Below are 27264 nucleotides of genomic sequence, written 5' to 3'. Positions count from 1 at the left end.
GAACAGAAAGGATGAGACAAATAATTAAGGTAAAGATTGTGCTTTAGCATGACTAGTATAGTTGTGATGACTTGATTGTGCCTTTGTACTAATGAAAAGGCTTAACTTTAATGTTTCTGGAATGTCAAGAATAGCACCATTTTAATTCAGTCATTTTGAACTGTTGAGCAACAGTTTTTAGCTGTGCGCATTGAGTCACTGTAGCAGTTTTATCTTCTCACAAATAAATGAACCTTCTTTGTGAAATGTATTCTCATTATATGTCTCTCTCTCCCTCTTTCTCTTTAGGTTATCCTGAATACCAGATGCCTAACAATTTTCCTTCCAGCATTAGCTATTGTTTTTTACTGCCTTTAAAAAGATCAAAATTACTCCGGAAATTGGAGACACACTTGATCTAAAAGAAAAAACTTGAACAAATGGACAATATGTCTATTACGAATACTCCAACAAGTAATGATGCGTGCTTGAGCATTGTACATAGTTTGATGTGCCATAGACAGGGTGGAGAAAGTGAAACATTTGCAAAAAGAGCAATTGAAAGTTTAGTAAAGAAGCTGAAGGAGAAAAAAGATGAATTGGACTCTTTAATAACAGCTATAACTACAAATGGAGCTCATCCTAGCAAATGTGTTACCATACAGAGAACATTGGATGGAAGGCTTCAGGTGAGTGTTTTGTTTTGTTTGTTGTTTTGAATACTAGGGATTGAATTCAGGGACCTCTGCAAGCTAGGGACATGCTGTACCACTGAGTATATCCTTAGCCCTTAAGTTAGTGCTATGGTAGACTTTTTCTGTGTTCTGTGGTGGCAGATTAAAAATGTTCTTAAGTTTCCACTTTAGTTACTATAGGATAATTTCATGCAGGCTCTGTCTTTAGATATGGTGCATTCTGTACCAATGTGCATTATGGGAGTACATGGATGAACATACAAAAGATCTGTCTTACAAGTTTTTGATATTCTGACTGAAAAATAGTTCAGTGAAGAAATTTGGAAAATAATAAAAGGCATAAAAAACCCCATACTCTGATAGAGCAACCTTTATCACTTTCATCCTTGAAGCCTTTTTGGGGGGAGGGTATTGTATATGCGTTTTAAAAACTGGATTATACTTGCTCCTTTTATGATTTAGAGATATGATAATAATGTTTCATTGAAGCCAAATATTTCACTGGTCACATTTGTCAAGTAGAACTGTGTGTAATACATTTGTGGTTGAAGAAACTTAGAGATCTTGTGTTATTAGATATAAAAATTTTTTTTCTAGATTTCAGGCATAGTTTCTATAACAAATTCATACCTTTGGAATTTTAAAAACCTGAGTACAGTACAGGCCTTAAAATTATACCTAAGTTCAAATTGTAGTTCTGATATGTGATGATGGCCAAGTTAGTTATTTTGAGCTTTAATTTTCTTGTTTATAAAATAGAGATTATGGTACTCTGAATAGAGGGGGAAAAGCCCCTAAAACTCAGTTTTTCCTAGTATATGCTTGTGACACAGATCACTTCTGTGAACTCAAAGGTGTGAACATTTCTTCATACCCATAACCAAGGAAAGAATTGTGCAGGGGACACTAGGTAGGCATCCTCAGTTCAATTCAGTTTTGATACTGTCTACTTAGAGATAGTGTTGGATCTCACAGATTGAGGGCTTACTCTCCAAGACTGTCTCCCCACCTTATTATATACCAGGTATAAATTCAGTTCTATCCACTCCGAGTTTGATTAATTTGCTCTTGCTGCTCACAGAAACATGTTTACCAGTTCATTATGAAAGATATCACAAAGGATAGAAATGAAGAGATGTTTAGGGTAAGGTAAGCTTCCAAGCCTCTCTCCAGGCGTGCCACACCCTAGGAGCTGCCGCTTGTCCAGATCTCCTGGAGATTTCCCAACTCTGTTCATTTGGGTTTTTATGGAAGCTCCCTTAATAGACATGGTTGGTAAAATCATTGTTGAGTGGTTGTCAGCTGTGTATAACCTTGTTCCCCTTCCTGGAGGTCTTGTCTTGTTGGTCTTTCCTATGAATACCCAATCTTCCTAGAAGCTGCCAGTCATCAGTGAACTCATTAGTATCTGACTTGGTAGATTGAAGATTTTAGGAGTTATATGCCAGGAAATGAGGACAAAACCAAATGAGTATTTTACAGTATCACAAAAACTGACTTTGTAGGATTGAGAACATGCATAATGTGTGACGTACTATTGTGCTTAATAAATGGCTGTTTATTTTTCCCAGGTGGCTGGTCGGAAAGGATTTCCTCATGTGATCTATGCCCGACTGTGGAGGTGGCCTGATCTTCACAAAAATGAACTGAAGCATGTTAAATATTGTCAGTATGCATTTGATTTAAAATGTGATAGTGTCTGTGTGAATCCATATCACTATGAACGAGTTGTATCCCCTGGAATTGGTAAGTAGACTTTGCATTTATCCTTAGACACATAAAGGGAAAAGACCCAAGTTGTATTTTAATTTTTCTAAATTTAATTATATATTTTTATATATATTTGGACATTACCTGAGACTTCAAGTAAGGTTAAAGAATCAGACATTTTTAATTAAATATAAGTATTTAAATCTGAACTTGGGAACAAACTTGTATTTTGACTGCTAAAACTAAGTACATATAATTGATATTTCGTCCATTTGGCACCATTGTTTCTGAAGAATAAAATGAAAAACATTATAGATTTTACATATATTAGATGGAAATTATGCTACTTCTGAAGTGAAATCGTTCATGAAGTTTTATAATCTCTGGCTTAAAATTATATTCTGTAATTTAGAATGTAATGGAAGATATGTTCATGGTAATGATTTGTGTTCCTTTTTCTCCCCCTCTTTTAAAAAAATTAAGATCTCTCAGGATTAACACTGCAGAGTAATGGTAGGTAAAATGTTTCATGTAACATTCTTTATTTTTCTTTTATCCTGACCTTTCTAATTTTGTGTGTGTGTGTTCACATAGAAGTACTATGTAGAAGTAAGTATAAGTAACAATAACAAGAAAAATTACTTTGAAAATGTAGGTTATTTTGGGAATATTCATCAGCATTTAAAACTATTTGAATCGGCTATTGGCTGTTTGGATTTGAATTTCCACTTATTAATTAAAGATTTCTAAAAAATATGGTAGGCATCAAAAACACTACCACAATATTCATTTTAATATTTTAAATATTATTAGAAACTATTTTGGAAGAAAATCTTACAGAGCCAATTTAAATGAGTGTAAGTACCTGCAATGTGTGGTAACATGTCCTTGAAAAATGAGAATATTGTGCTTTTGGGGGTGTGTTGGAGGTCTGGGATTGAACAATGGCCTTGTACACGGTAGGCAAACCTCTTATTACTGAACTACACACCCAGCCCCTAGCTTACTTTTATTAATGATAATGTTGAGAATGTTTTAAAATTAAAGTATTAGTATTTTTCCAGTTTTATATTTCATGTAAATAAAACAAGGCTATTTTAAACTACATGCTGATCACAGCTGATCTAATTTTATTTTAAGAAAAAAAAATGTTTTGAAGTGAGAAAACCATTGAAGTATGTTTTTATTTTTTAGTGTAACACATGAAAATAGAATTCTATTAAATCTTTAGCTGTTACTTAGAACTTGTTAATGAAATTAAATCTATAAGAACAAATTAATTTTCAGATAAGCACAATCATCTTTCCATAGAAAGGTGTGCTATTCTGGAGGTAAATTAGTGGCTTGGCATCTCTTTGGAGAATTTCAGAGGTGGATCATAAATACCATGTGACCTTATGAATATCATGCAAACCTATATTTTTATTTTCCATTTTTCTTCCATCTTCCCAATAATAGAGGAAGACTAGTGCCTTGTGGCACATCATTGTTAATGATACAGATTTCTGGGAAGTGCAAATTGGTAATGGGAGCTATGGTAGTCTGGGAATGGTACCTTTAAGGATGCTTGAAGCCTGCCTCTTTGCCACACAGACACTGACATCTTGTCACTTCTTTGAAAGTAAACATTCTTCTGATGTTCATTCATTCTCCATCCCTATTTTTGGAGAAATAAAGCATTTAGTTCAGTGGTTATTAGGGATTGAGAAACTACAGTAATAGTATCTTATGGGGGTATTTGTGAGAGAGGTCCAAATTCTGAAGGCTCCTTGCATTTCTCCCCATCCTAAAATTCTTGCTTGTTATTAATGGGATTGATAACCTGTCTTTAGGAGCTCTATGGCTATATTCAGCCTTTTGGGCCCCCCTAGTGGTAGCTATATAAAGGCAGTCTTGAATGGGTTATTTCCTTAGACAACAGGTATTTTTCACAGATCTTTTCAGATTTGGACAAGGCCAGGTAACTAAAAGTTAAGAAAATGGAATGGTTCTTTTATTTATGAGAGTTGGGGTATTGCAGTAATCATTTCCAGCCTATCTCCTTTTTCATGAAAATTTCCATGACCACATTGACCTGTGTATTTATTTTACAAATATTTAATGAGCATGTATTTTCTGGTACTGTGTTAGGTTCTAGTGATGCTAAGGTAAACAAGACATGTTTTCTCCACTCAGTTTGTAGTCTGATGAGAGAAGAAAAAGTAAGAAAGCAATAATACCATCAGATAAGTGCTGTGGCCTGACTGCTAGTAGTGATAACATAGGGTAAGCCCTATGCCTTCAGCTTTGTTTTCATCTGTACCGCATACATTCTTTACCTTTCATAGAACATTTACAGTCACTATATATGTGTGATTGTGCTAAAAATTGTTTAAATAGTAAAGGCTAACACTTAGTGAGAACTCATGTGCCAAGAACTAAGCTAGATTATTTATGAGTATGGTGTCAACATTCTCACAATGCTTCTACATGGTAGGTAGGATTATCCACACTTCATCAGATGAAGAGACTGATAAGGAGAGGTCAAGAAACTTCCCCAAAATTAGGACAGCTGGGAGGAATTGCAATAATGTATTTACTGTTAAAAGTTTAAAGAACAGGGGAAAATTACAAAAGCCTTACATTCCATGAGGTCAGACATACTTGTTTTGTTATTGATATATCCCAAGTGTTAGAATAGTACCTGGAACATAGGTGCTAAGTACATTTATTTATTTATTTATGTATGTATGTATGTATGTATGTATGTATTGGTACTGGGGATTGAACTCAGGTCCTTGTGCTTGCAAGGCAGGCCACCGAACCGCTGAGCTAAATCCCTGGCCCTGTAAAAATTTTTTTAAAATGAATGAATTTATTGAATGCTAGCCCATAAGAGAAATACTTAAGTTTGGTGTCTGTTTTTTTTTTAGACTTTAAAATATATATACTATATATTTCAAGAAATTTTATTTTCTTGAATAGGCAATATATGGTCCATAAATCAAAATAGTATAAAAAGGTATACAGTGAAAAGAAGTACTCCCACCCCTGCCCCCATTCCCCCTACCTCAGGTAATCACTTTTATTAGTTTGTGATGTTTTCTTCCAGGGTTTCTTTATGAAAAAGATACATGTATTATTTCCCTCCTTTCTTACACACAAAGCATACTGTGTACACTCTTCCAAACCTTGAGTTTTCACAGGATTTTTTTTTTTAAGCATGCATGTGGTCACAATATATAGTAATATTTTGTAACTTGCTTTTTTCTCTTGGCAAAAAATATGTTGTAAACTTCTATCCTTGTTGATACCATCAGTTTTATCCAAGAAACATATTTTAGATTATTTTATTGAAAAGATCCATAGATGGTAGAGGTTCCAACCTTCCATTTGGGGAAATTTAGCCAACATATTAAAGCGATGAAAATTTCTGAGGCTATTTGAAGTAGGAGACAGTTGATACTTGGAGAAGTTATGACTGCCTATTAAGCCCTTTCAGAGTCAACTGAAAGGCAGAAGCAGTAAGTATTGAGTTGTCTAGTTATAGTCTCAAACCCCAGTAGCTTTATCCTTATATTAGCAATACCAGCATAATGGTGAAAAGATTTCAGTCTATATAGCAACAGAAACCCTAAAATGTCCTGGAATTAAATAGAAATGTCAAGATTTATAATGAAGAAAATCTCAGAACTTTGTTGAAGGGTATAATAAAAAACTGATTAGATGCAGACATGCTTTCTGCCTGAAACAACCTTTTCTTTTTATTATTTTTATAATTAATGCTAATGATGAATGGTTAGGACCAGTTTCTTCCCAATATACAATGATGTGTTAAGCATCCTTTTGATGATCTTTTTGTTTCTATAGAATTTTCTAAAGAGAAACTTTGGAGTGGAATTTGATGCATGAAAAAAATTTTAGGAGACTGCATAGAAACTCAGTGGATTATTCTCGCTGCTTTGGAGTTGACTCAATTTAGTAAAAAACAGCCTTGTAATGAATTGATAATTATGTGTGAGATTTTTTTCTCCAAAGATCTACATAGGGAAAAATAAAAATGATACTGTTTCTCCCTTCCCTCCCCCCCCCCCTGCGCTCATCCCTCCCATACCAGGCCATTTTAAATTTTTTGAGACAGCTTCTCACTAAGTTACTGATCCTGAGCTTGAACTTGTGATCCTCCTGCTTCAGCCTCTCCATACTGGGATTATAGACATGCAGTGTGGCCCAGCTCATATGCTGGTTCCCAATGGAAAGGGGAATGAATGTCTTTGTGGACTGTAATACCGAAATCCAGTAGGTTGTAAAATTCTGGAGTAGTGTTAGTTCTGAAAGAGAAAAAGATTGTTCTGCTAGAGGTAAAAAGCAAACCCTAAAACAATAGCACCCAAACTGGGGAAGTCCTGGGCAGAAAACTAACATTATGACTAACTATTCTCTAACTTGTTAATGCAATGATATTATGCTTTCTCAGCTAAAGTTTAGCTTTGCTCATTAAACTGCAAGCATATATGTGAAACGTACTGATTATTGAGTTTTTTAATATATTTATCAAACATCCTTTTTCTTTTTTTTTTTTTTTTTTTTTAAAAAAATTTTTGTTTTTTTTTTTTTTTTTAAAAAATCTTTTTTTTTTTTTTTTTTTTTTTTTTGGGTACCGGGGATTGAACTTGGGTCCTTGCACTTGCAAGGCAGGCCACTCGAACATCCTTATTTGAATTAGATTTCTAGAAGAAATTTCAGTTTGATCTTTTTAGGACTTTTCTGTTTGATTCTAAACCTGTAGGGGACATTTAGTATAGTTAAGTTTCAAAGAATATATTAAGTTAGCAATAATTCTAGATCCCAGAAATGGATAATTGTCAGATCCCACTCATATCTCCACAGTATGAAATTTAAAAAACTCTATGTATTCCAATTCAGCTTTGTCTGAATATTTGGTCTTTTCAGCGAAATATTTTGCCTGATGTTTGGTTTTTGCTCACTTCATCTTATGAACTTAGATAACACTTGTAGGTTTAAGAAGATACTGTGATAAATACCTCTTTAGGAATGTTTCTGGAAGCTACTGAGGTATAGTCGAGCTTCAGATTTCATTCATTCAAATTGAGAAAGTATATCTGATGCTACTGCCTCTTTATTTTTGCTAATAAAGTAATATACTTTCAAATATGATTGATGTTTGATGTTGTCATGTTACTTGCATATAAGTTTTTTTTTCTAGGAATAGAAACATAAAATTTTAAAACATACTTCATTTTTTGCATAGCTCCACCAAGTATGTTGGTGAAGGATGAATATGTTCATGACTTTGAGGGACAGCCGTCGTTATCTACTGAAGGACATTCAATTCAAACCATACAGCATCCACCAAGTAATCGTGCATCGACAGAGACTTACAGCACTCCAGCTCTGTTGGCCCCATCTGAGTCTAATGCTACCAGCACCACAAACTTTCCCAACATTCCTGTGGCTTCTACAAGTGAGTTATGTATTCAAATATAATCAGCAAATTGCATTTTCCTAATCAGTGAATATTTATAGGTAGTCACTTGGTAGAAAACTCCAAATAAAAATTTAAAGTACTGTGATACCTTTCACAAATAAATTTACATGTCTCTCCCTTTCCCTCCCACCCCACCCTTTCCTCTTTGCTCCCTTCTGCCCACTGTTTGTTTGTTTGTGTGTGTTTTTTGCTGGGGCTTTAAACCAGAGGCCCCTGCTTGCCAGGCAAGTGCTTTACCACTGGGTCACATGCCCCAGCCTCTAGTGCAGTGATGGCATGCCTTTTAGAGCTTTCAGCAGCTCACTTGAAGCATATGTGCCGTAGGTTCACTACCAGTGCTCTAGAGGTAGCCAGAAAAACATTAAATGGGTGTTGGATTTAAATGTTCTTATATTGATGTATAATTACTTGGGCTTAAGTAATGACTTTGATTATAATATTGACTTAATGATCTAATTTGTACTTTACTAGTATGTGCAGAAGAAAGAAGCATCTTAAGTTTTTCAGATAGACTTTGGAGAAATATTTAAATAATAAATAGTTTTAAATCAGGTTTGTAGGGATTGGTGTTAATAGGATTGCAGTACTTATTTTAGTTCAGTATTCCTATTTTGCTTTTTTTTTTTCCCCCGAGGCAAGGTTTTATTGTGGGAAAGAGGTGCCAGGCTACCTCAAAAATGTTCAGGAGTGGGTAGGGAAGGAGTCTGGGAGAGGGAGGGAAGAAGAGGGAGGAGAGAGGGGGAAGGGGAGAGACTACCTGGGTGAGATTTATATAATGCTTTATGTTTTTATAATAGTCATCTCAGTTTCCCATTGTGCACATTTAGGAAAAAGGGATACTGACAAACTTGTTTATTACACGAAACATCTCCCCCCATTGATACTATTTAACTTAAAAATTCACGTATTTTTCCCTTGTTTTTTAATCTTTTTCTTTTTCAAAATGAGAAGTCTGTTTAAAAAAGTTCTTCCCATGGTAGAAGGGTTAACAGCTCTTAGATTCAAGTTTTTTGTTTGTTTGGTTTTTGTTTTTTTTTTTTGTTTTTTTTTTTTTGTGCTGGGATTGAAATCCGAGCTTTTACATGGCTAGGGTGCACTCTACCACTGAGTTACATTCTGGGGTCCAAGTTCAGGTTTTCCTGGAGCTTAAGACAATATGACCTATTTTTCTTTGTATTGCTATTTATTTTTAGTCTTCAGAAGTAGAACATTTGCTGCTTGGCAAGTAGAGTAGTAGTGTTTTGTTTTATTTAAATGAATTATATAGCATTGTTTTGGTATGTGCATGGCATTAATTGACCTGGTTGATAAAAAGATTATACTTAAGCCTACATCAGCAGTAGATTACTGATCTGGACTGATTCTTCGTTAGTTGCTACCAGAGGAACCATTGTTCTATTTATTTTAATATCAGGTCAGTTTCAACATTGATATTTTGATCTTTGGAATAAGTAGGAGATTGATTTTTCTTTTCTTTTTTTTTTTTTTTTTTTTGGTTTTTTGAGATAGGGTCTCACTATGTAGTTGAGACTGACCTGGAACTCACTGTGTAGCCCAGGCTGGTCTCAAACTCACAGCAATCCTCCTGCCTCAGCCTCCCAAGTGCTGGGATTACAGGAGTGTGCCACCACACCTGGCTGAGATTGATTTTTCTAAGTTTTCAACTCAAGCATATCACAGCTTCACTTTCTGATACCTTTTTGATTTGCTTCATGAGAAGTGACAATCTCACTGTGCATAGCGTATTTTCAAGTGGCTCATTAGATTTACTTTAGAATCCTTAACCAATTGGTGCTTGTGTTACCTGTGTTTTTGTAGTCTGTCTATATTTTGAGAATGTAATTGACAAACAGAATGAGTACTGATGGAGCATTAAAAAATAGATGATAGCACTTGAGTGTAGATTAGTGCTAGCATACAGACATCTACCTCTTTGTTATTTGGAGCTTGAATTTTTGTGTTTTTGTTAATGCTTACTAATGTGACTTCATTTTGACTGTTTTGTTGTCATGGGTGGGCTTAATCCTAGACCAGATGAAGTAATATAAATGAATTGTATTTAATTTTGTCTTGTTATTTTTGGGGGTAGATCTCTATAGTTGAATAATATATAGTGTATGTTTTAGAACTAGTGGTAAAGTGTTCCCTTAATTTTCAAAACCTATATTTAAAAGGAAGAAAATAAATTGGACTAAAATATAGGCATTGGAAGGTTATTTTACATGAGCTGATTTTATATTAACTATCTTGGAATTATATAATGGAAATAATTCAGTACAGATAATTGCAGTGGGTCACTTTATAAATTATTCTTATTTTGTTGCCAAATGTCTGGGGTCTTTTATGAATACTGTATTTGTAAATGAAAATCATTTAATTTCTCATGTGTATTAACAGTCTCTGTAAATTAGTTAAGTATATATAGAATGTACAGGTGTTAAAAATGAGCAAAGATGTAATTAAACTTTAAAGATAATTTGTAGAATTATTTTTGGAGGAGTAGGAAGAGAAGTTGCTAAAAACATCTTTAAAATAATTTAGGGGATGCTGAAATACTTTTAAAGAAATGTGAGATACAAAGAGGACAGAAACGCTCTTTTGTCTGATACTTTGAGCAGTGGTGACATTTACTCTTATTAGTCCCACTTAAGTGAGAAAAAAATGAAGTGATGCCAGTGACAGATAACAATTATGATATCTCAGTGCCTTCTAAATGGGATAGTTGACTTAATGCTTTAAGAAAAAATCCTTTTCCAATTAAAAATAGCTTTAAAAAATGCCAGACAGTAAGAATTAGCATATAATGGTTTTTTGAGTAGGGTAAAAGCTTAGTCTTCTTTATTACATAAAGAGATGGCAAGTGATTTTACATAAATCTGGGAATATAATATTTTTAAAAAATACTCACTCTGGGTTTTTATATGTATATGAAAAAATGTCAAAGTTGATAGATTTAAAAAAAAAAACAACTGCTATGCTGATTGCACAGTAGAGCTAAATCTTTTTAATTTTCTCATCTTACCTGTTACCTCCTATTTAATGTGTTTGTCTGCTTTGCTTTTATCAAACCCTAGCATTGCTATTACCAGGACCAGTGCTGATAATAATTAACTTTTTACTTTTCAACTTTTTCTTAAGCCTGTGTTTATGGAGGGTTTTAGTAAGAAAAGTCCAGAGAGCTGTGTAAAGTGGCTGGGGGTGAACTATTGTGCTTCTGAGTTTGTTATGATTAGCTAGATATGTAAAGGAATTTTGCTGGCACTTGAAGAAAATATTTGTGGGAAAAAAAAGGCCACCAAAATTAGGCAGATTTACTTAGTTTCAAGTAAAGGGTTGGCTCATACATGCCATTAGTTTTTTGAGAGGCAGGGTGAGTTCCACTTTTGGCTTGTCTTTGTATGGTAGTTGTGGATTATCAGATATAATTGGTCCACCTACTGTAAGAAATGATAGGATTGCATCTATAATGTACTATGTTGATGTCTTCTTGTTTCTCTAGGTCAGCCTGCCAGTATTCTGGCAGGCAGTCATAGTGAAGGACTGTTGCAGATAGCTTCAGGGCCTCAGCCAGGACAGCAGCAGAATGGATTTACTGGTCAGCCAGCAACTTACCATCATAGTATGTACATGCTTTTTAAAATCTTCTACATAGTTGAGAAAAATAGGCAGCCTTTATAAAAGCAAATTAATCCATGTGGGCCTTAATTTTTAGACAGCACTACCACCTGGACTGGAAGTAGGACTGCACCATACACACCTAATTTGCCTCACCACCAAAACGGCCATCTTCAGCACCACCCGCCTATGCCGCCCCATCCCGGACATTACTGTAAGCTCTTTTTTTGTTGTAAGGTCTTTTTCTTTTATAAGACATTTTTCTATTTTTATTCACCCTACAGATCATTAAATATTATATATTCATTAAATATTTACTATTTTTTCAGTGTTTTTGGTAAACTTTTATTTACAGTTATATCTTTATTTTAGAGTAATGTTCACTAAATACATTTATTTTTCTGTTGCTGATGTTTCATAAACACCACATTGATTTCCATTCATTTGTTTGTTTTTGTATATGTTCTTAGATCTCATGTGTATCTTTTATATCCACCCATAGTGGATTGAAACCCACTGACTGCTGTGATCTCAAGATTTCCCTTACCATAATATTTAGTGCCATAGATACTTAGATGTTGAATCTAACAATATTCTATGCAGGCATGATTAGAAGTGCTACCTTTACACATAGCTTGTAGTTTCAGGCAGAGTAGGAACATTATTCATTTGGCTTGTAAAATCAGGAGTATAAATCTTCCATATATGTAAAATACCTTTTCTTCTCATTTGAAGATTAATAGTATCAAAGAAAAGTTAGAAAATACTGAAAAACATAGATATTATTACCTGGAATCCTGACATCTAGAGAATAGTCATTTTAAATATTTTGTTATTTTTCTTCTAGCTATATAAGTGGTTTTTTACAAACTGGAAGGGGAGAATCATGCTACTGGTGTGTGTGTGTGTGTATGGTCTTGTAATAAGTTTGAATTTAATAATTCACTTGTGATTTTTAGCACAGTGTCTTAACACAAAAACTTAATTATTTTAGCTACTGCTCTGTTACATAAATATCCTTTATTTAATAAACAGAATAGTCCTGATATAAATTACTTTTATATATTGTATTATGAATTATACTGTATTATATTTTATATTATGAATCATTTATAACTTGCATTACATATTGTATGTCATTTATTTGTAAATTGCTTAATTACCCTTGGCAGGTAGTATTAAAATGTTAGCTGTTAGCCATAAAAATAATTCACTAGTATATGTTTATAAAGTAACCTAAACAAAGCTTTTAAATTCTTAGACTTTGCATAAGCTTGATCTAATTAAATTCTAGGTATGATAGTTATATTTAAGGTTTATTGAAAGTTTAAAATTGGAAACCTTTTAATAAATAAAAATGGGATTTTTATTGTCTTTTCTTTAGGGCCAGTTCACAATGAGCTTGCATTCCAGCCTCCCATTTCTAATCATCCTGGTAAGTGTGTTTGAAAATTGATTCCCTATATTAGTTTTTCATTATGGTAATTGGAACACACATGCAGATTTTAAGGTAATTGCAGGGTAGCAACTTCTCATATAAGTGCAATATTTTAATTATTATAGTGCGAGTTAATGGATAGTTCAGGAGTGGAGGGTATAGCCAAGGATGGTGGTGGACACTTGTATGTATATCCAGCACTTTGAGAGGTAGAAGGATCACAAGTTTAAGCCCAGCCTGGGCAACTTTTAATGACTTAGTTAGATCCCCTCTCAAAAAAACTTAAAAAAGTCTGGCGATGTAGCTCAGTACATGGGTCTTGGGTTAAATCCCCAGTACTGCCAGTATACACACACACATGCACGCATGCACGCACGCACATATTTAGTCATACAGAAACTATATTTGATTCATTTTAACTGTCTCTGAAAGAAGTTGATGTTATCAATCAGATATAAACTATAGAAGTGCTGGTTTTAACATTGACTGCATAAGTATGTGGCAGAATAAAACCTGGTTTCAAAATAGAACAGCTGTAAAACTATAGCTTAAAAAGCCAGGGAATAATCTTAAATAGATGCTGAAAAGAAAATTTGCTGTATCTTAGAAGAAAGATTGAGGTATCTTTGGTTAACTGGAATTTATTAACTATTTGATTAAATTAGGTTCAGAAGAGTAACTAGTTTTCCTCAGTTATTAAGATTATATGTAATTTTTAAAAATCATACAAGTAATAAAAGCTTTAAAAATTAAAAAATATAAAGATCCTCTGTAACACATAGGATTTTGAATTTTTTCCCTCTGTCCCTACATACTGTTTTTCTTTGCTTAAAAACATGCAAGTATAGTTGTTTGTTGGCATCTGCAGGGGTTGGGTTACAGGATACCCCTCAACAAAATTTGCATATGGTCAATGTCCTAATGTAAATGACATAATATTCGCACATAAACTACATGTGATGATTGAAAGTATGTGAGAAAATGTGCATGAGTTATATGTATTTTATATAAAGGTCTTGAGTATCAGCAGATTTTGTTATCCACAGGGGGTCCTGGAACAAGTGCCTTGTGGGTAATACTGATGGACAACTATATATTCTAGAAAGATTTTAAAAAAAAATATAGCCACAATGATCATAATGATTAAAGGGTAACATAGGTCCAGATAATTCTACATAATTTTGTGTAAGCAGTGTTGCTATTGATTATGTCAATTCTATTTTTTTTTCTACGTGCCTAAAAATAACAGAAGGGAATGGCTTTGTGCTTTTAACTTTTCTCCTATTTCAGTTTAAGAGATTGACAAAATCTCTGAATCAAAAGGCCATATTGCTTTACAGTGACAGCATCAAGAATATGGGAACCAGTTTTACCATGTTCACTAGTAGTAGATGTAATTGTTTAAATTTTTGCTGATGCAGGAGACAATATTTGTTTTGGTTAGGAGGAAAGCCTTGGTGGGATAGACTTTTTAAAAAACTACATATTTACTAGTTCATTTGTCCTCTAATAGTTTTTTTTTTTTTGCATATATATTACACATCATGACTTAAAACTTTTTTGTGAGTTCAGAGGTCTTTGCAGGTGTGGTGTCATTGAGCTAAATCCCTGGCCCCAGAGGCCTTTTCATAAATACTTATTTAAAAAAATTTTTTTGAGAAATGAATGCAGTACATAGAAAAAGCACATAATACAAGTGTACAATCTAATTTATAATGTTAAAGCCAGTGGCCAGATTAAGAAACAGAACATTACAATGTTCTAGAAATTCTTGTATTTCATGCATTGTCAAAAACCTTCTTTTTTCCTCAGAAGTAACCAGTAGTCTGCATTTTTATGGGTATTATATCTTTAAAAAGTGATGAACACATCCTTAAACAGTATAGTTTAGTAGTTTGAGTTTACTTACTTTAAAAATTATGGAAATGGAATCATTCTATCAGAATCTTAATTTTTGTGAATGACTATATTGTGATGAGAGAAAAATACACTGTCTCAGGTATGAAAAGTTTTGCTGGCACCAGGGTAGCATCATTGAGAATCATTAGTGGCTTATGGCACCTTAGGAGACTCAAGTGTTTCAAACAGCAAAGAGGGAGATGGTCTTTATGAAAGTAAGGCCCCGAAGAAAGACCTCTGTCTGAATGGTATGGTGGGAGAAGAGGTAGTGGCATTAAGTCATTTGTTCTTGGTTGTAAATTCAGCAATTGCCTTTGGATGTTTATAGATTTACTTCCTCATTCTTGTGGTAGAGTTGATGATTAGGCTGAATAGCCACTAGTGCTTAAGCAGTAACTTGGACTAAATGAGGATATTTGTCTGTAGCAGCTTGTATTCGAAGTGGTGCTTCTGTCTTTCAGTAGTAAGGAAGTATAACTTAGATGAGGATGATCCTGAACATCATCTGTATATCTGGTTGCAGGAGGAAATTACACTTGATGAAGTCAATAGATTAGGTTGTGTCTTTGGTTATGTCTAAAATAATAGGCTTGCAGGAGTTCCTCTTCATTTCTTCTCTTTTGTTGTTTCATGAACATTTGAACTGATCTCCCTGTTAAGAGAGCTTCAAGTCTTAGTATCCTTCTCTTTGCCAATTAATTTCAGAGAAATACTCAGTATTTGTTTTAAAATTTGAATCAAGTCATGTAATTTCTTTGCTCACTTGGCCATAGTAGAAGATCCAAATTCTTTAGCTAGGCAGAAAATATTCTCTGGTCCTGGTCTCTGCTTATTTCTCTAGTGTCATCATTTTTTACTTTAATTATCTTATACTGTTTACCTAAACTTTCTAGATTTATCCCTGTCTGCTAATTTTGTATATGCTGTTCTTTGTCTGATGTATCTTTTGCTCTTACTAATTATATGTTGCTGGGCAACAAATTGTCTCCAACTTGGCAAATTGCAAAAAAATTCATATGAATATCAAGAGGCAAGAATGATTGGGGACTGTGTTGAATGATAGCTACCATGCTAGTCCTTCTATTCTAAATGTAGCTCAAGAACATTACTATTGGGAAGTCTTCCTCATCATTTATCTCCTGCTGCCTAGAACTTCCAAATTATACTACATTTCAGTTACCAGTCTACATGTCTGCTATCCTTGTTTAGTGAACAGACAGAAAATAAACATTTACATATATATATATATTTTTTGGTACTGGGGATTGAACTCTGGTCCTTGCCCTTGCAAGGCAGGCCACGGAACCACTGCGCTAAATCCCCGGCCCCATTTACATATTTTTGAAAAAGCTTAACTACTCTTTTTTATAGACTTTGTGCTTTTTCTTAAAGCCGAGATATTTTCATCAAATTAAATATTTCTAGTTAGTGAAAGATTTCTTCAGCATCTTTGAGAATGTATTCAAATTCAGAAATGATTTGTTTTTTTTTTTTTGGTGATACTGGAGATTGAACTCAGGACCTTGCACTTGTGAGGCAGGCAGTGGCACCACTGAGCTAAATCCCCAGCCCACAAATGAATTTGAAACCCACAACTTTCCAACTTCAGGTGTGTTCTGGTACTTTGGAGCTATTTACCATTCAACAAAGTACCTTTTTGTGCTCGTAAATGGTTCTCACAGGGCATCTCATTCAGATCTGATTCCTAAAAGGAATAATTCATAATTAATCTTTTAGGTAATTATCCAAAAGTTTTTCTTGAATAAATATTTCAGAAGTTAAAAATGCCTCAGAGATGCAATTTCTATTTCAATTGAACAAAACTTGTTAAAACTGTGTTTTATAAAACATTTCCTTGTTACAAAAGTTTTTAGCTAATATCTCCTTCTTTTCTGGCCAGTGATGAACCCCCTCCCTATAGGCTTCGTGAGATTGACTTCAATAATTTAGGAGCAAACAATTAAAATATCAGAGTTGGCATATAATGATCCCACTCCCTTTCAAATGTATTGTGTCATTTAAGAAAGCCTTCTCTGAACTAATTACATTCTTTAGCTTATACTAATTTTGAGAAGTTGGAGGGTTGTCATTTGTATGACAAGTCTTTGGGGTAAAGGACTGAATAGAGAACCCAGAAGGATTTAATGAGTGAATCTTTTTACCTTTTTCTGTTTTTTGTTGTTGCTATTGTTTTTTTTTTTTTTGAACTGGTGATTGAATTCAGGACTTTGTGCTTTCAAGGCAGACACAGTGCCACTGAGCTAAATCCCTGGTCCCAACCTTCTTCTGTTTTTAAAAATGTTTTTTTCTGACCATTTATCAAGTTGATAATGGGAGAAAAGTTTTTTACATGTGTTTTATAACCCAACATCACCAAATTTTAGAGGACCCACTTAAATTATTTAAATCTTATTGTTCTCACCTAGTCCTCCCAAGGACTAGGCTTTTGTAGTCCTTCATTTTCCATATCCAGTCTGTGGTGCAACTCCAATGCCAATCTGTTTTATCCTCATGTCTTTAAAAATTCTTTCAGTGTTAGCAGGTCAGTTCATATTTAACCTGTTCAGAGATGCAGCTTTATATAACCATTATTGTATGGCATCTGAAATACTAGGCAAACAAGTCTTTTGATGACTAATAAATAGTAATGTTGCAGTGTAATTGCAGATGTTACAATTGATAATGACAAGAGTACATTTTTTCTTAAACACGAAGCCTATGACCCCCTCATCCCACCATTGATTCTCACAGAAAAAAAATTTTGCTTACCAAGGAAATCCACTTTCAATTTCAATAGAAACTAGGAAATGCATTGGGCTTGAACCTCTTTTTCTTTTTAATAGAGCTCTATTTTTACAGACATTTTGTAAAGAATTTATCTTTTAAACTATTAAAGACATTGTTATTTTTTTATTGCGGCTAGAACATTGGGTAATTATTTTAGTCTTTCCAGTTTTAGCGTCAGCCAGCATAACCTACCTGTTTACTGATGCTTCTTGTCCATAGAATATTGTGATGTCTGTAAAAAGAAATTTTTAAGAGTAACTTCATAAATACTTCAGAACTGGCTTATTAATAAGATACAAGTATATCTGTAGTTTTTGTATCCTGAACAATCAAATGTATTTGGAAAAATTTTATATTTGTAATGGATTGACTAGACTGACATGGCAAACAAAGCACTTGAATTTTATTTGAATTACCCACTATTTATGTGATTTATTTTAGTAACTCTTGATTGGAAAGTATTTTAAGATGTAATATGTCTATGTACCAATTCCCCATGATGGATGTAGTAGTATCTCGAACATGAATCATAAAAGGAAGAAGGAAAGTACTGCTTGACAACATTATGAAAAGTATCTAGCTTTGTGGATTTCTTCTCCTTTTTCCTTTTAAAATTCTAAGTATCTAGAACAAACTTGTGCCAATAGATTGATTTAATAAATATAGAAAAGAAACCTGGGGGGGTACTATTTTTTTATTAAGGTAGCTAATCTTGTTACTATCTTCTTTTGTACATATATATTTGTGGATAGCATCAAGGTATTAGTACTCCATTACAATTTCCTTTACTCCAGTGTAGCTTTTGAAACACTAATGCCTCTTCCATTTTATTATATTCAGCAACACATTGTATCTTTTTAAAAAAAATTTTTTTATTGAGTCTATTGGTACAATCTAGGTATACAATACAGTTACATTCATTATTGAGATCCTGTACCTTTACATGATAGGTCTTGATTCTCATTTTTTCCCCTTGTCCCTGCCCTCCCTTCACCCCCTCCTCCCTTCACCATTTATAAAAACTTTATTTCCATTTTTTCATTTTCCTCATATTTTTTTCCTCTCCCTTATTACCTTTGACCCACCCTTCCCACTTTCCCTGCACTTTTAGCCCTTTACTTCCCATTACACATTATTAATTATCTCATTAGTTAGGATCTTGTGTACTATTATAGTTTTTCACACCAGAGAAACTATTCGGTATTTCAGTTAAAGAAATCTCTATATGAACATTAAAAATAGGGAATCCTAAAATAAAACTAAAAAGGAAAGTAAAAGAGAAAAGGTAATGATGTAAAATTAAAATAATCCTTAATTCTGAAGATAAAAATGGTCCTTGAACATATTTAAGTTGCTTCTTGCTCTTGTAGTCTTATTCTCTTTTTTTTCATTATTTAGAGAATACTTTATTAGTTTCTGTAATCAAACCCATGTAGATATGACTTTACATATATAATACAGTGCTTTACCCCTGTAGAAATGGAAAAAAAATTAACATTTCTAGACCAGTATGGCTGCTAATTTCTGTACAATGCCAACTCAACACAGTAAATTGGGATAACTTTTTCCAAAGTTGACAGCACAATTAAAGTTTCCAGAAATTCAAATCATATATATATATTTATATTTATATAAAAAGACCAATAATAGTAGTATGTTATGCATCAATAGCAGCAACAGCTTTTCCAGGTTCTGCAGTCATCTGAACAAAATTATAGACATTCAGCACACTCCATTAAAAAAAAAAACAAAAAAACAAAAAAACAAAGAGAAGAATGATACCCAAAAAACAGCGAAGTTCTGTTGCTGTTGTACCTGGCACCATTTTTTTTTTATTAACATCTTAATCATCATCTGGAGAGAGAACATTCTAGAGTAACATCATTAAAAATAGCTCTGATAAAGCATGGTCACTACTACATATCATAAAGCAGATACAAGATATATATATACCTTCAAAGAGGTATGATACAGTACTGTCCTACATCTATAATACTAGAATCAGTTTTGGTTTGAAATTTGCTTTGTTTGCAAATAAGATTGCTACACCTGCTTTTTTCTGGGCTCCTGTCCCATGCAGAATTGTTCTCTATACTTTCACTTTCAGTCTATGGGATTCTTTTTGTACTAGGTGTGTTTCTTGTAAATAACATATTGTTGGATTTTGCTTCTTATTCCATTTTGCCAGTCTATTTCTCTTGATTGGTGAGTTGAGGCCATTGACATTGATGGTTATAACTGATATGTACTGACTTATTATTGACATGTTATTGTCCTTTTGTTGACTATTTTCACCTTCTCTTTTTAGTTTCTTGCCTTGCCTATTTGATTTGCTCTGTTGGGCCTCATGGTGTTGTTATCTTCATTGTGTTTTTCTAGGATATTGTTTAGAATTGCTTGTAGTACTGGTTTGGTATTCATGTAGTTTCTCAGGTGTTCTTTGTCTTGGAAGTATCTTATTTCCCCATCCATTTTGAAAGAGTTTTGCAGGCTAAATCAGTCTAGGTTGGAGGTTGTTCTCTTTTAGTACTTGAAATAGCTCACTCTAGGCTCTCCTTGCCCTAATGGTTTGTGTTGAAAAGTCTGCTGTGATTCTGATGGGCTTTCCTTTGCATGTGATTTGTTTCTTTTCTCTTACTGCTTGTAGTATTTTGTTCTTCTGTTGGGTTTCTGGGATCTTGATTATTATATGTCTAGGTGTAGATTTTTTTTGATTGTGGCTAGTTGGGGTCCTATATGCCTCACTTATCTGGATGTCAAATTCTTCCCCTCTGTTTGGGAAGTTTTCTGCCATTAATTCTGTAAACAGCTTTTTTAAGTCATTTGTATTTTCTCCTGGTACTTCGTGGATTCCTATCAGTCTTCTGTTATTCTTCTTTGCATCATCTAGGAGTTGCTGGATCTATTTCTCATGATCCCCTACTGTTTTTAAGAGACCTCTCTTTTCATAGTCACTGACTGCAATCTTATCTTCTGTATCTGAGATTCTATCTTCGCATTCTTTTATTCTGTTGCGTACACTTTCAATGAAGTGTTTAATCTGCTGGATATCTGTTTGAATCTGTTTTATGGATTCTATTTCTTTCCTATGTTGGGCGTTTATTGTTTGCATTTCTTTCTTATGCAGGGCCTTCATGGCTTCTATTGTGGTCCTGAACTCATCTATTTTTTTGTCAGTTTCTGTTCTAGAGTCTCGAATCATGACTTTCATTTTGCTCACCATCCCTATGGTTATCTGAGAAATTATTTCTCTTTTGAATTTTTCTAGAGCCTGATTGATCTGTTTTGTTACTTCCTGTGCTTTGAGTTCAGGGTGTCCTGGTGGTTCATTATTGGCCTTTTCATCCTCATTTGTCCTACTGTCTGCCATTGGTGAACTGCAAGTCTGTCTTTGTGTCTTGCTTAAGTGTTTTCTCCTTTTTATTTTTGTTGTCCGGCTGTCCTTGGTTTAATCTGTGGGTTATCACCCAAATCTTCCTGATAGTTGCGCCCTAGCTTCTGGGTCTCTAACGACCCACAGACATTCTCATCTTCATAACATCAGAGAAAACAGCTTATCGAATCAACCACAATCCTTTATCCCAACCAGCAGCACAATATGATCAAGCACAACATGGAAACTGACCACCTGTGGTAGTCACTAGTCTATCACCTTTAAACCATTTGAATTAAATTGAAATCAAGAAGCAGTCCAAAACATGTCTGCAGTGAACAAACTTTTCAATATAGTAAATTTATCATTTAGGATGGGAGCTCAGACAGAGCTAGGACGCAAGATGCCTGATCTCAATTAGCTGATGGCTGAACCCCATGACGCAGACTGACCTCGGGCTGCAAGGCCCAGATTGAGTTCCCCAACCTTTTCAACGGTTGAACTCCACACTGTTCTACTACAGGTTTCCCACGCCCTTTCTTTAAAGATATTCAACGTTGGGAACTCAGAAAAATACCCTCTATGACCACCTCTGCCTCTGCAGAGTGGGTCCAAAGACTGGCTCAATCAGAAAGTCTGAGAGTGGGCAGGGGCAGGGGTGTGGTTCAGGGGCTTCCCATGCCACTACCTTCCTGGTGCTGGAGCAGTGGCGGCTCCCAGTGGGGGAAGGTGAGGCTATCCTTCCTGCAGTGGATCAAGGCCCAGGCAGCCCTCCTGGTGCCGGAGCAATGGCCCATTGTATCTTTTTTTAGTACATGTTTGCAGTACATAATATTTACATTCCTTGTATGGAGTTGGTACATGTACATTACACATTTTAATTCCTTTTTCACCCTCTTTCCTCCCCTTTTCTCCTCCCTTCATCTCTTGATCCCTTCCCATTTGGGAAAGAGCAGTCACCCTACTTTGTATATCTTTTATTTTGCTCTTTATTTATAATTTGGGTTTCTCATATAAGAAATCATGTTTTATTTAAGTTTATGTGTCTGATTTGTTTTTGGTTTTTTTTTTTTTGGTACCGGGGATTGAACTCAGGTCCTTGCGCTTGCAAGGCAGGCCACCGAACCACTGAGCTAAATCCCTTGCCCTGATTTGTTTTTCTTAACATTATGGTCAGAAGTACATCTGTTTTCCTACAGATGACTCATTTATTTTTCTTTATGGCAGAGTAATACTCCATTGTCTGTAAATAACACATTTTCTTTATCCATTCTATTGATGGACATTAAGACTGCTTCTAAGATTTAACTATTATGAATTGTGCTGCTATAAACATTTGGGTATGCATGTATCATTGTAATGTCTTTGATGCTTTTCCACTTCTAAGGGAACTCAGAACTTTGCCCCGACATACAACATACACCAGAATACTGTGAACTTCTTTTATAAGAGGAAAGTATAATTAAAATAAATTTGTTTCAGTCGTACTGTATTTTAGAAGTTTCTTGAAGATGTTGAAATGATATTTAAAAGTAATTCCAATATCTTCAGATAGTTGAAAATTTTATTGTTTCAAATTCTAGTACAGAATACACTCATTGAGGTACAGACAAACCTACAAACTATCACTTTTCCTTTCAGGCACTGGGCTGGCTGGCTCTTCTGTTCTGTTCTATTCTTTTTTCCCTTACTATGTGGCTTTTGCTTTTACTTTTTTCTCTGAAATGTTCCTTCTGCAGTTTTCATACAGGTAAAAATTTTTTAGGTCTTAATGTTTCAGATAGGATAATCCCTACTTGTCAGGCTGAAATGTTCTTCCACGCGTCTTGTTGTTTACTTTCGTCTTTTTTAAAAATGCAGTTCATAGAATTTATCATTACCTGAGTTATCTTAATTCATTTGTTTGCTCAGTTGTCTGCCCCTACAAATTCTTTATAGGAACTTTATATTTTGCTTACTTCTGTGAATGCAGTATCTAGATGATACCTAGATGCTCTGTAGATGTGTTATATAAAGTAAAAAGGGAAAACCGAACAGTTTTCATGTATATGGGCTCAATGTTTTCAAATAACCTTAGAAGTAATTGACTATATTTGCTATCCAAATTAAGTACTGCCTCCTATTTTCCAGGCATTAAAAATTGTCCTAAATCACTTATTGTTGTTCAAATAAATAACACTAAACATTTTTTCAAAGTTAAAATTAAAGTAACATGAATTGACTTTACTAACAATATCCCTTGAGATATATATGCACATATATGTGCACACATATATATATATGTACACATGTATATACACATACATATGACATGACCTTTCACCTATGAGACAATAAAGAATCCCTATATATAGAGTGTAATTAACCTTGATTCAGGACTGGATGGCTGACTTGCTTATGTGCTTTCTGTCAATTAGGGACCTATAAAAATATACTGCAGATTGATGTTTTTCAAGAACACTTCTCTGGAATACATTTTGGGGTTGGTGTACTTTTAAAAGTCAAAGTGCAGACAACATAGAAAATACATGCAGTCAAATAAAACATCATAGCAAAAAACATACATTTATTTATTTATTTAGGTGTTACTGTGGATTGAACCCAGGGTCATCACATCTCCATCCCTTTTTAAAATTTTGAGACAGGGTCTTGCTAAGATAATCAGGCTGGGCTCAAGCTCTCAATCCTTAATCAGTCTTCTACAGTGCTAAGATTACAAGCCTGCACCACTATGCCTGGATTGCTGTGTTCTTTACATTCTTATTTGATTTGGTCTTTTGAGGTAAGAACCAAATTGCTGAACAGCCCTCAGTACTGAACTGGAAAATACAAGACAGAAATTCCTGCTGTTTAATACATTGTTTTATTTTAGTCCAGTTCTTTTGAGTGCTTTTTATTTACTTTTCCCCTCCTGTCATCCTTTCTTTTTGGAAAAACTTTGCCATGTGGATTGAAGGTGAAGACCTTATATCTTTCTCATGTGGGTGGTGGTTCTTTTTCATTTATTTCTTATAGCTCCTGAGTATTGGTGTTCCATTGCTTACTTTGAAATGGATGTTCAGGTAGGAGAGACATTTAAGGTTCCTTCAAGCTGCCCTATCGTAACTGTTGATGGATATGTGGATCCTTCTGGAGGAGATCGCTTTTGCTTGGGTCAACTCTCCAATGTCCACAGGACAGAAGCCATTGAGAGAGCAAGGTATTGATTATGTAGTTATTTTAAAAATTGAGCATAGTACATTGTCTTTTATTTGAAACTAGTTTTTCTTGTGTATTATATGAATTGTTAAATATAAAGGAATAAAAATCATCTTAAATTCAAAAATTTGTAAGCATTCTGTTTTGAATAAAGATGTTTGCTTAATGTATAATGATAAAAAAATAAGGTTTCTTTGTTTTGAATAGTAGCTAGACCTTTTGGAATCCAGTTGGAAATTAGGTTTTATTTTCTTTGATAATGAAGTATTTCTACAAATCTATTGAGCACAGATTTTTTTTTTTTTTTTTCGGTGTCAAGATCTGTGAATAAATAGATTTTTTTCTTAATTCAGTAAGTTTATTGGTACATTTTAGGTATACAATATGATGATATTCATCACTGGAAATTTGTACCTTTATATGATGTATCTTGGTTCTTACTTTATTCCCCATTCCCCTCCCTCTCCACTCCTCCCTATTACAAAGACTTTGTTTCTGTTTTTTCCTTTTCTCGTATTTATTCCTTTCCCTTATTCCTCACAGTTCCCCTTCCCCTTTAGACCTTTTCTTCCTGTTCTACATTATCTACTATACATTTTGATCTTATTTACACTTTGAGTTTCTCACACCGAAAAAACTATTTGGTATTTACACATGTGTATCCTATTGAGCACAGATGTTTTGCAAAATTATCAAAAATTATTTGGCAAAGGAGAAATGAAATAAATTATGGTAAATTTTTATTTTTTATAATTAAAACATTAATAAAAAATTTATGTAACACAATGGAAATGTTCCAGATGGCAAATTAAAGAAAAACATTTTAGCTAATAATATGAATTCAGTTGTTTAATAATGTGTGGGTACGTAAAGCATAAAAGCTTTGGTTCTTTACTTGCTGTGTAACTTTTGCAAATTACTTTCTATACCACTCCTTGTAGAATTTTCTGTGAGTAGAAAATTATTTACATCTGCATTGTTCAGTAGCCATTAATTGCATGTAGCTTTTAACTACCTGAAATATGACTCATGTGATTGCATAACTGATTTTAAAATTAAATAGTCATGTGTTATAGTGATAATTGATTTGCATGTATTTATATGTCTTAGTTTCCTCATAAGAGAAATTATAGTACTTAACCTGATTGAGTAGTGAGGGTTAAATGAGAATTCATCTTAAGTGCTCCCAACACATAGTAATCACTATATGAAGGCTATACTTTCAGGGATCATTTCTATAGTTGGTAATCACTATATGTGTGTTTGTCATTATTGTACATGAATAGGAAAAGAAAGGAATATAAAATGTTAATAAAGGCCATCTTTGGGGTATGGTGTTGTATTGTTCTATCTTTATCCTTTTTATATTTTCAATATTGAACCTGTAGTATAACTTGAACTAAAATTTATTTGTAAATACCTAAGGTGAAATGTAATTCTGTTTGTCTTCCTAAGGTTGCACATAGGCAAAGGTGTGCAGTTGGAATGTAAAGGTGAAGGTGATGTTTGGGTCAGGTGCCTTAGTGACCATGCGGTCTTTGTACAGAGTTACTACTTAGACAGAGAAGCTGGGCGTGCACCTGGAGATGCTGTTCATAAGATCTACCCAAGTGCATATATAAAGGTTAGTTGCAATTTTATTTAAACAGTTTAGACTTAGAAACCTTTGTTAAAGAATTGAGGTGAGAGGAATAAAAATGTCTTATATTAATATATAATAATAAATTGTTTTTGTTTTGAGCATAAAACATATATCCTCTGGGCATTTGCTGATGTGATCAGTTACTTTGTTTTGTGGTTGCTTTTTTGCCCTAGTGTTATTATCAGATTGTTAAATGTTTTGAATTAATATGTAGATCTTTGAGAATACTGAGTGAAACCTCCAAACTTATATTTATTTGACATAAAATTGGTAACAATCACTTGGTAATTTGATTTTAGCTAATGTTTAGGATTTTATGGAAGGGGATTCTAAATTTAATATTTCAAACTAAGACCCTGAGAAGGTTGTAATAATTTCCATTAATTATTTTATAATTTTTTTCCATTATCCTAAACATCTTCCTTATTATATTAGTGGAATTAACTGTATTCCTAAGAATTGCCTATTCCCAAGAAGTTGCTTAAGATATAAATAATACAGCCAAATTGTTTCTATAAAGATAAAATTGCTTTGTTGTCTTACAGTGGCAACCTCACTATGCCATTTTCAGTTACAATTCAGGTAAAAAGAGATTTTTATATAAAAATCTCAGACATACCAAGTATAGGGAAAAAAGCCTGGTGTACTCATTATCCAGTCTCACCAAGAAGCATTTTATCTATTTTTAATTTGTTGTTCCTCATACTTCTTTTTCCTGTAGTAATTTAAAATAAATTTCAACATATTAGTTTGTTCATAAAATACTTCAATATGAATATCTGATCATGAAAGACTTTTGAAAAACATAATCACAATGCTGTCACACAATTGTCAGTTAAAATTTTTAACAACTGAGCATCATTTATAGTTTTGGTGTGATAAAACAATAGAATAGAATAAAATAAAATATTAATTTGGAGTTATTGATAAGATACTAATGGTATTAAAAGTTGGTTCTTAACACATTAAGAATGATTACATTTTTGAAAAATAATGCCATAGATATTGTTTATACATCAATCTAGAATGGTATGTGAAGGTTTTACTAAAAATTTTGAGAGGTAGGAATTATTTGTACTTTCCAATTTTTCTACAAAAACTTCTATATTTAGTTATTATGTTTTATTATTTTTTTTCAATGGCATTGGCTTTCCTCATAGGTTTTGCAGCCCATTTTGTTATTTATTGGCAAGTTTATTTTGAAAGAATTAATTCATTTTAACTTTTTTCCTCATTGTTTCTACCTATTGCACAATTTTGCATGGCATCTTGGATCCGCTTTTTAGAACCAAATCTTGTAATTTGAGGTAGGGGGATTTTGTCTTTTTGAGGAATCTGAGTTATGCTCAGGGTATGCTTAGGGCCTAGATCCCATTACACAAGTTTCTCTGATAGTTAATTCTGCTGTGGGCAAGTTTTTTTTTTTTTTTTTTTTTTTCC

The 27264-nt window shown here is 33.6% G+C and overlaps 1 protein-coding gene across 2 annotated transcripts in view; it reads left to right on the top strand.

Annotated features, from left to right (window-relative positions):
• The first annotated feature begins 288 nt into the window (after window positions 1-288).
• Smad4 (SMAD family member 4) overlaps window positions 289-27264 on the top strand; it is a 40293-nt gene continuing 13317 nt past the window's right edge. For both annotated transcript variants that reach the window (XR_779712.2, XM_010621740.3), the window contains exons 1-9: window positions 289-668; window positions 2246-2420; window positions 2868-2897; window positions 7636-7848; window positions 11372-11491; window positions 11585-11701; window positions 12872-12922; window positions 24000-24183; window positions 25638-25806. Coding sequence is in view for 1 of the 2 variants with exons in the window: in XM_010621740.3 (XP_010620042.1) it covers window positions 420-668; window positions 2246-2420; window positions 2868-2897; window positions 7636-7848; window positions 11372-11491; window positions 11585-11701; window positions 12872-12922; window positions 24000-24183; window positions 25638-25806 (1308 nt within the window). In the remaining variant the exon portion in view is untranslated. The remainder of the gene's footprint in view (window positions 669-2245; window positions 2421-2867; window positions 2898-7635; window positions 7849-11371; window positions 11492-11584; window positions 11702-12871; window positions 12923-23999; window positions 24184-25637; window positions 25807-27264) is intronic.

The sequence above is a fragment of the Fukomys damarensis genome, unplaced genomic scaffold, assembly GCF_012274545.1.
Source record: "Fukomys damarensis isolate Sample0158 unplaced genomic scaffold, DMR_v1.0_HiC HiC_scaffold_30, whole genome shotgun sequence".
Classification (NCBI taxonomy): Eukaryota; Metazoa; Chordata; class Mammalia; order Rodentia; family Bathyergidae; genus Fukomys; species Fukomys damarensis.
The sequence above is the reverse complement of the archived record's forward strand: the minus strand, read 5'-3'. Positions and strand labels throughout refer to the sequence as shown.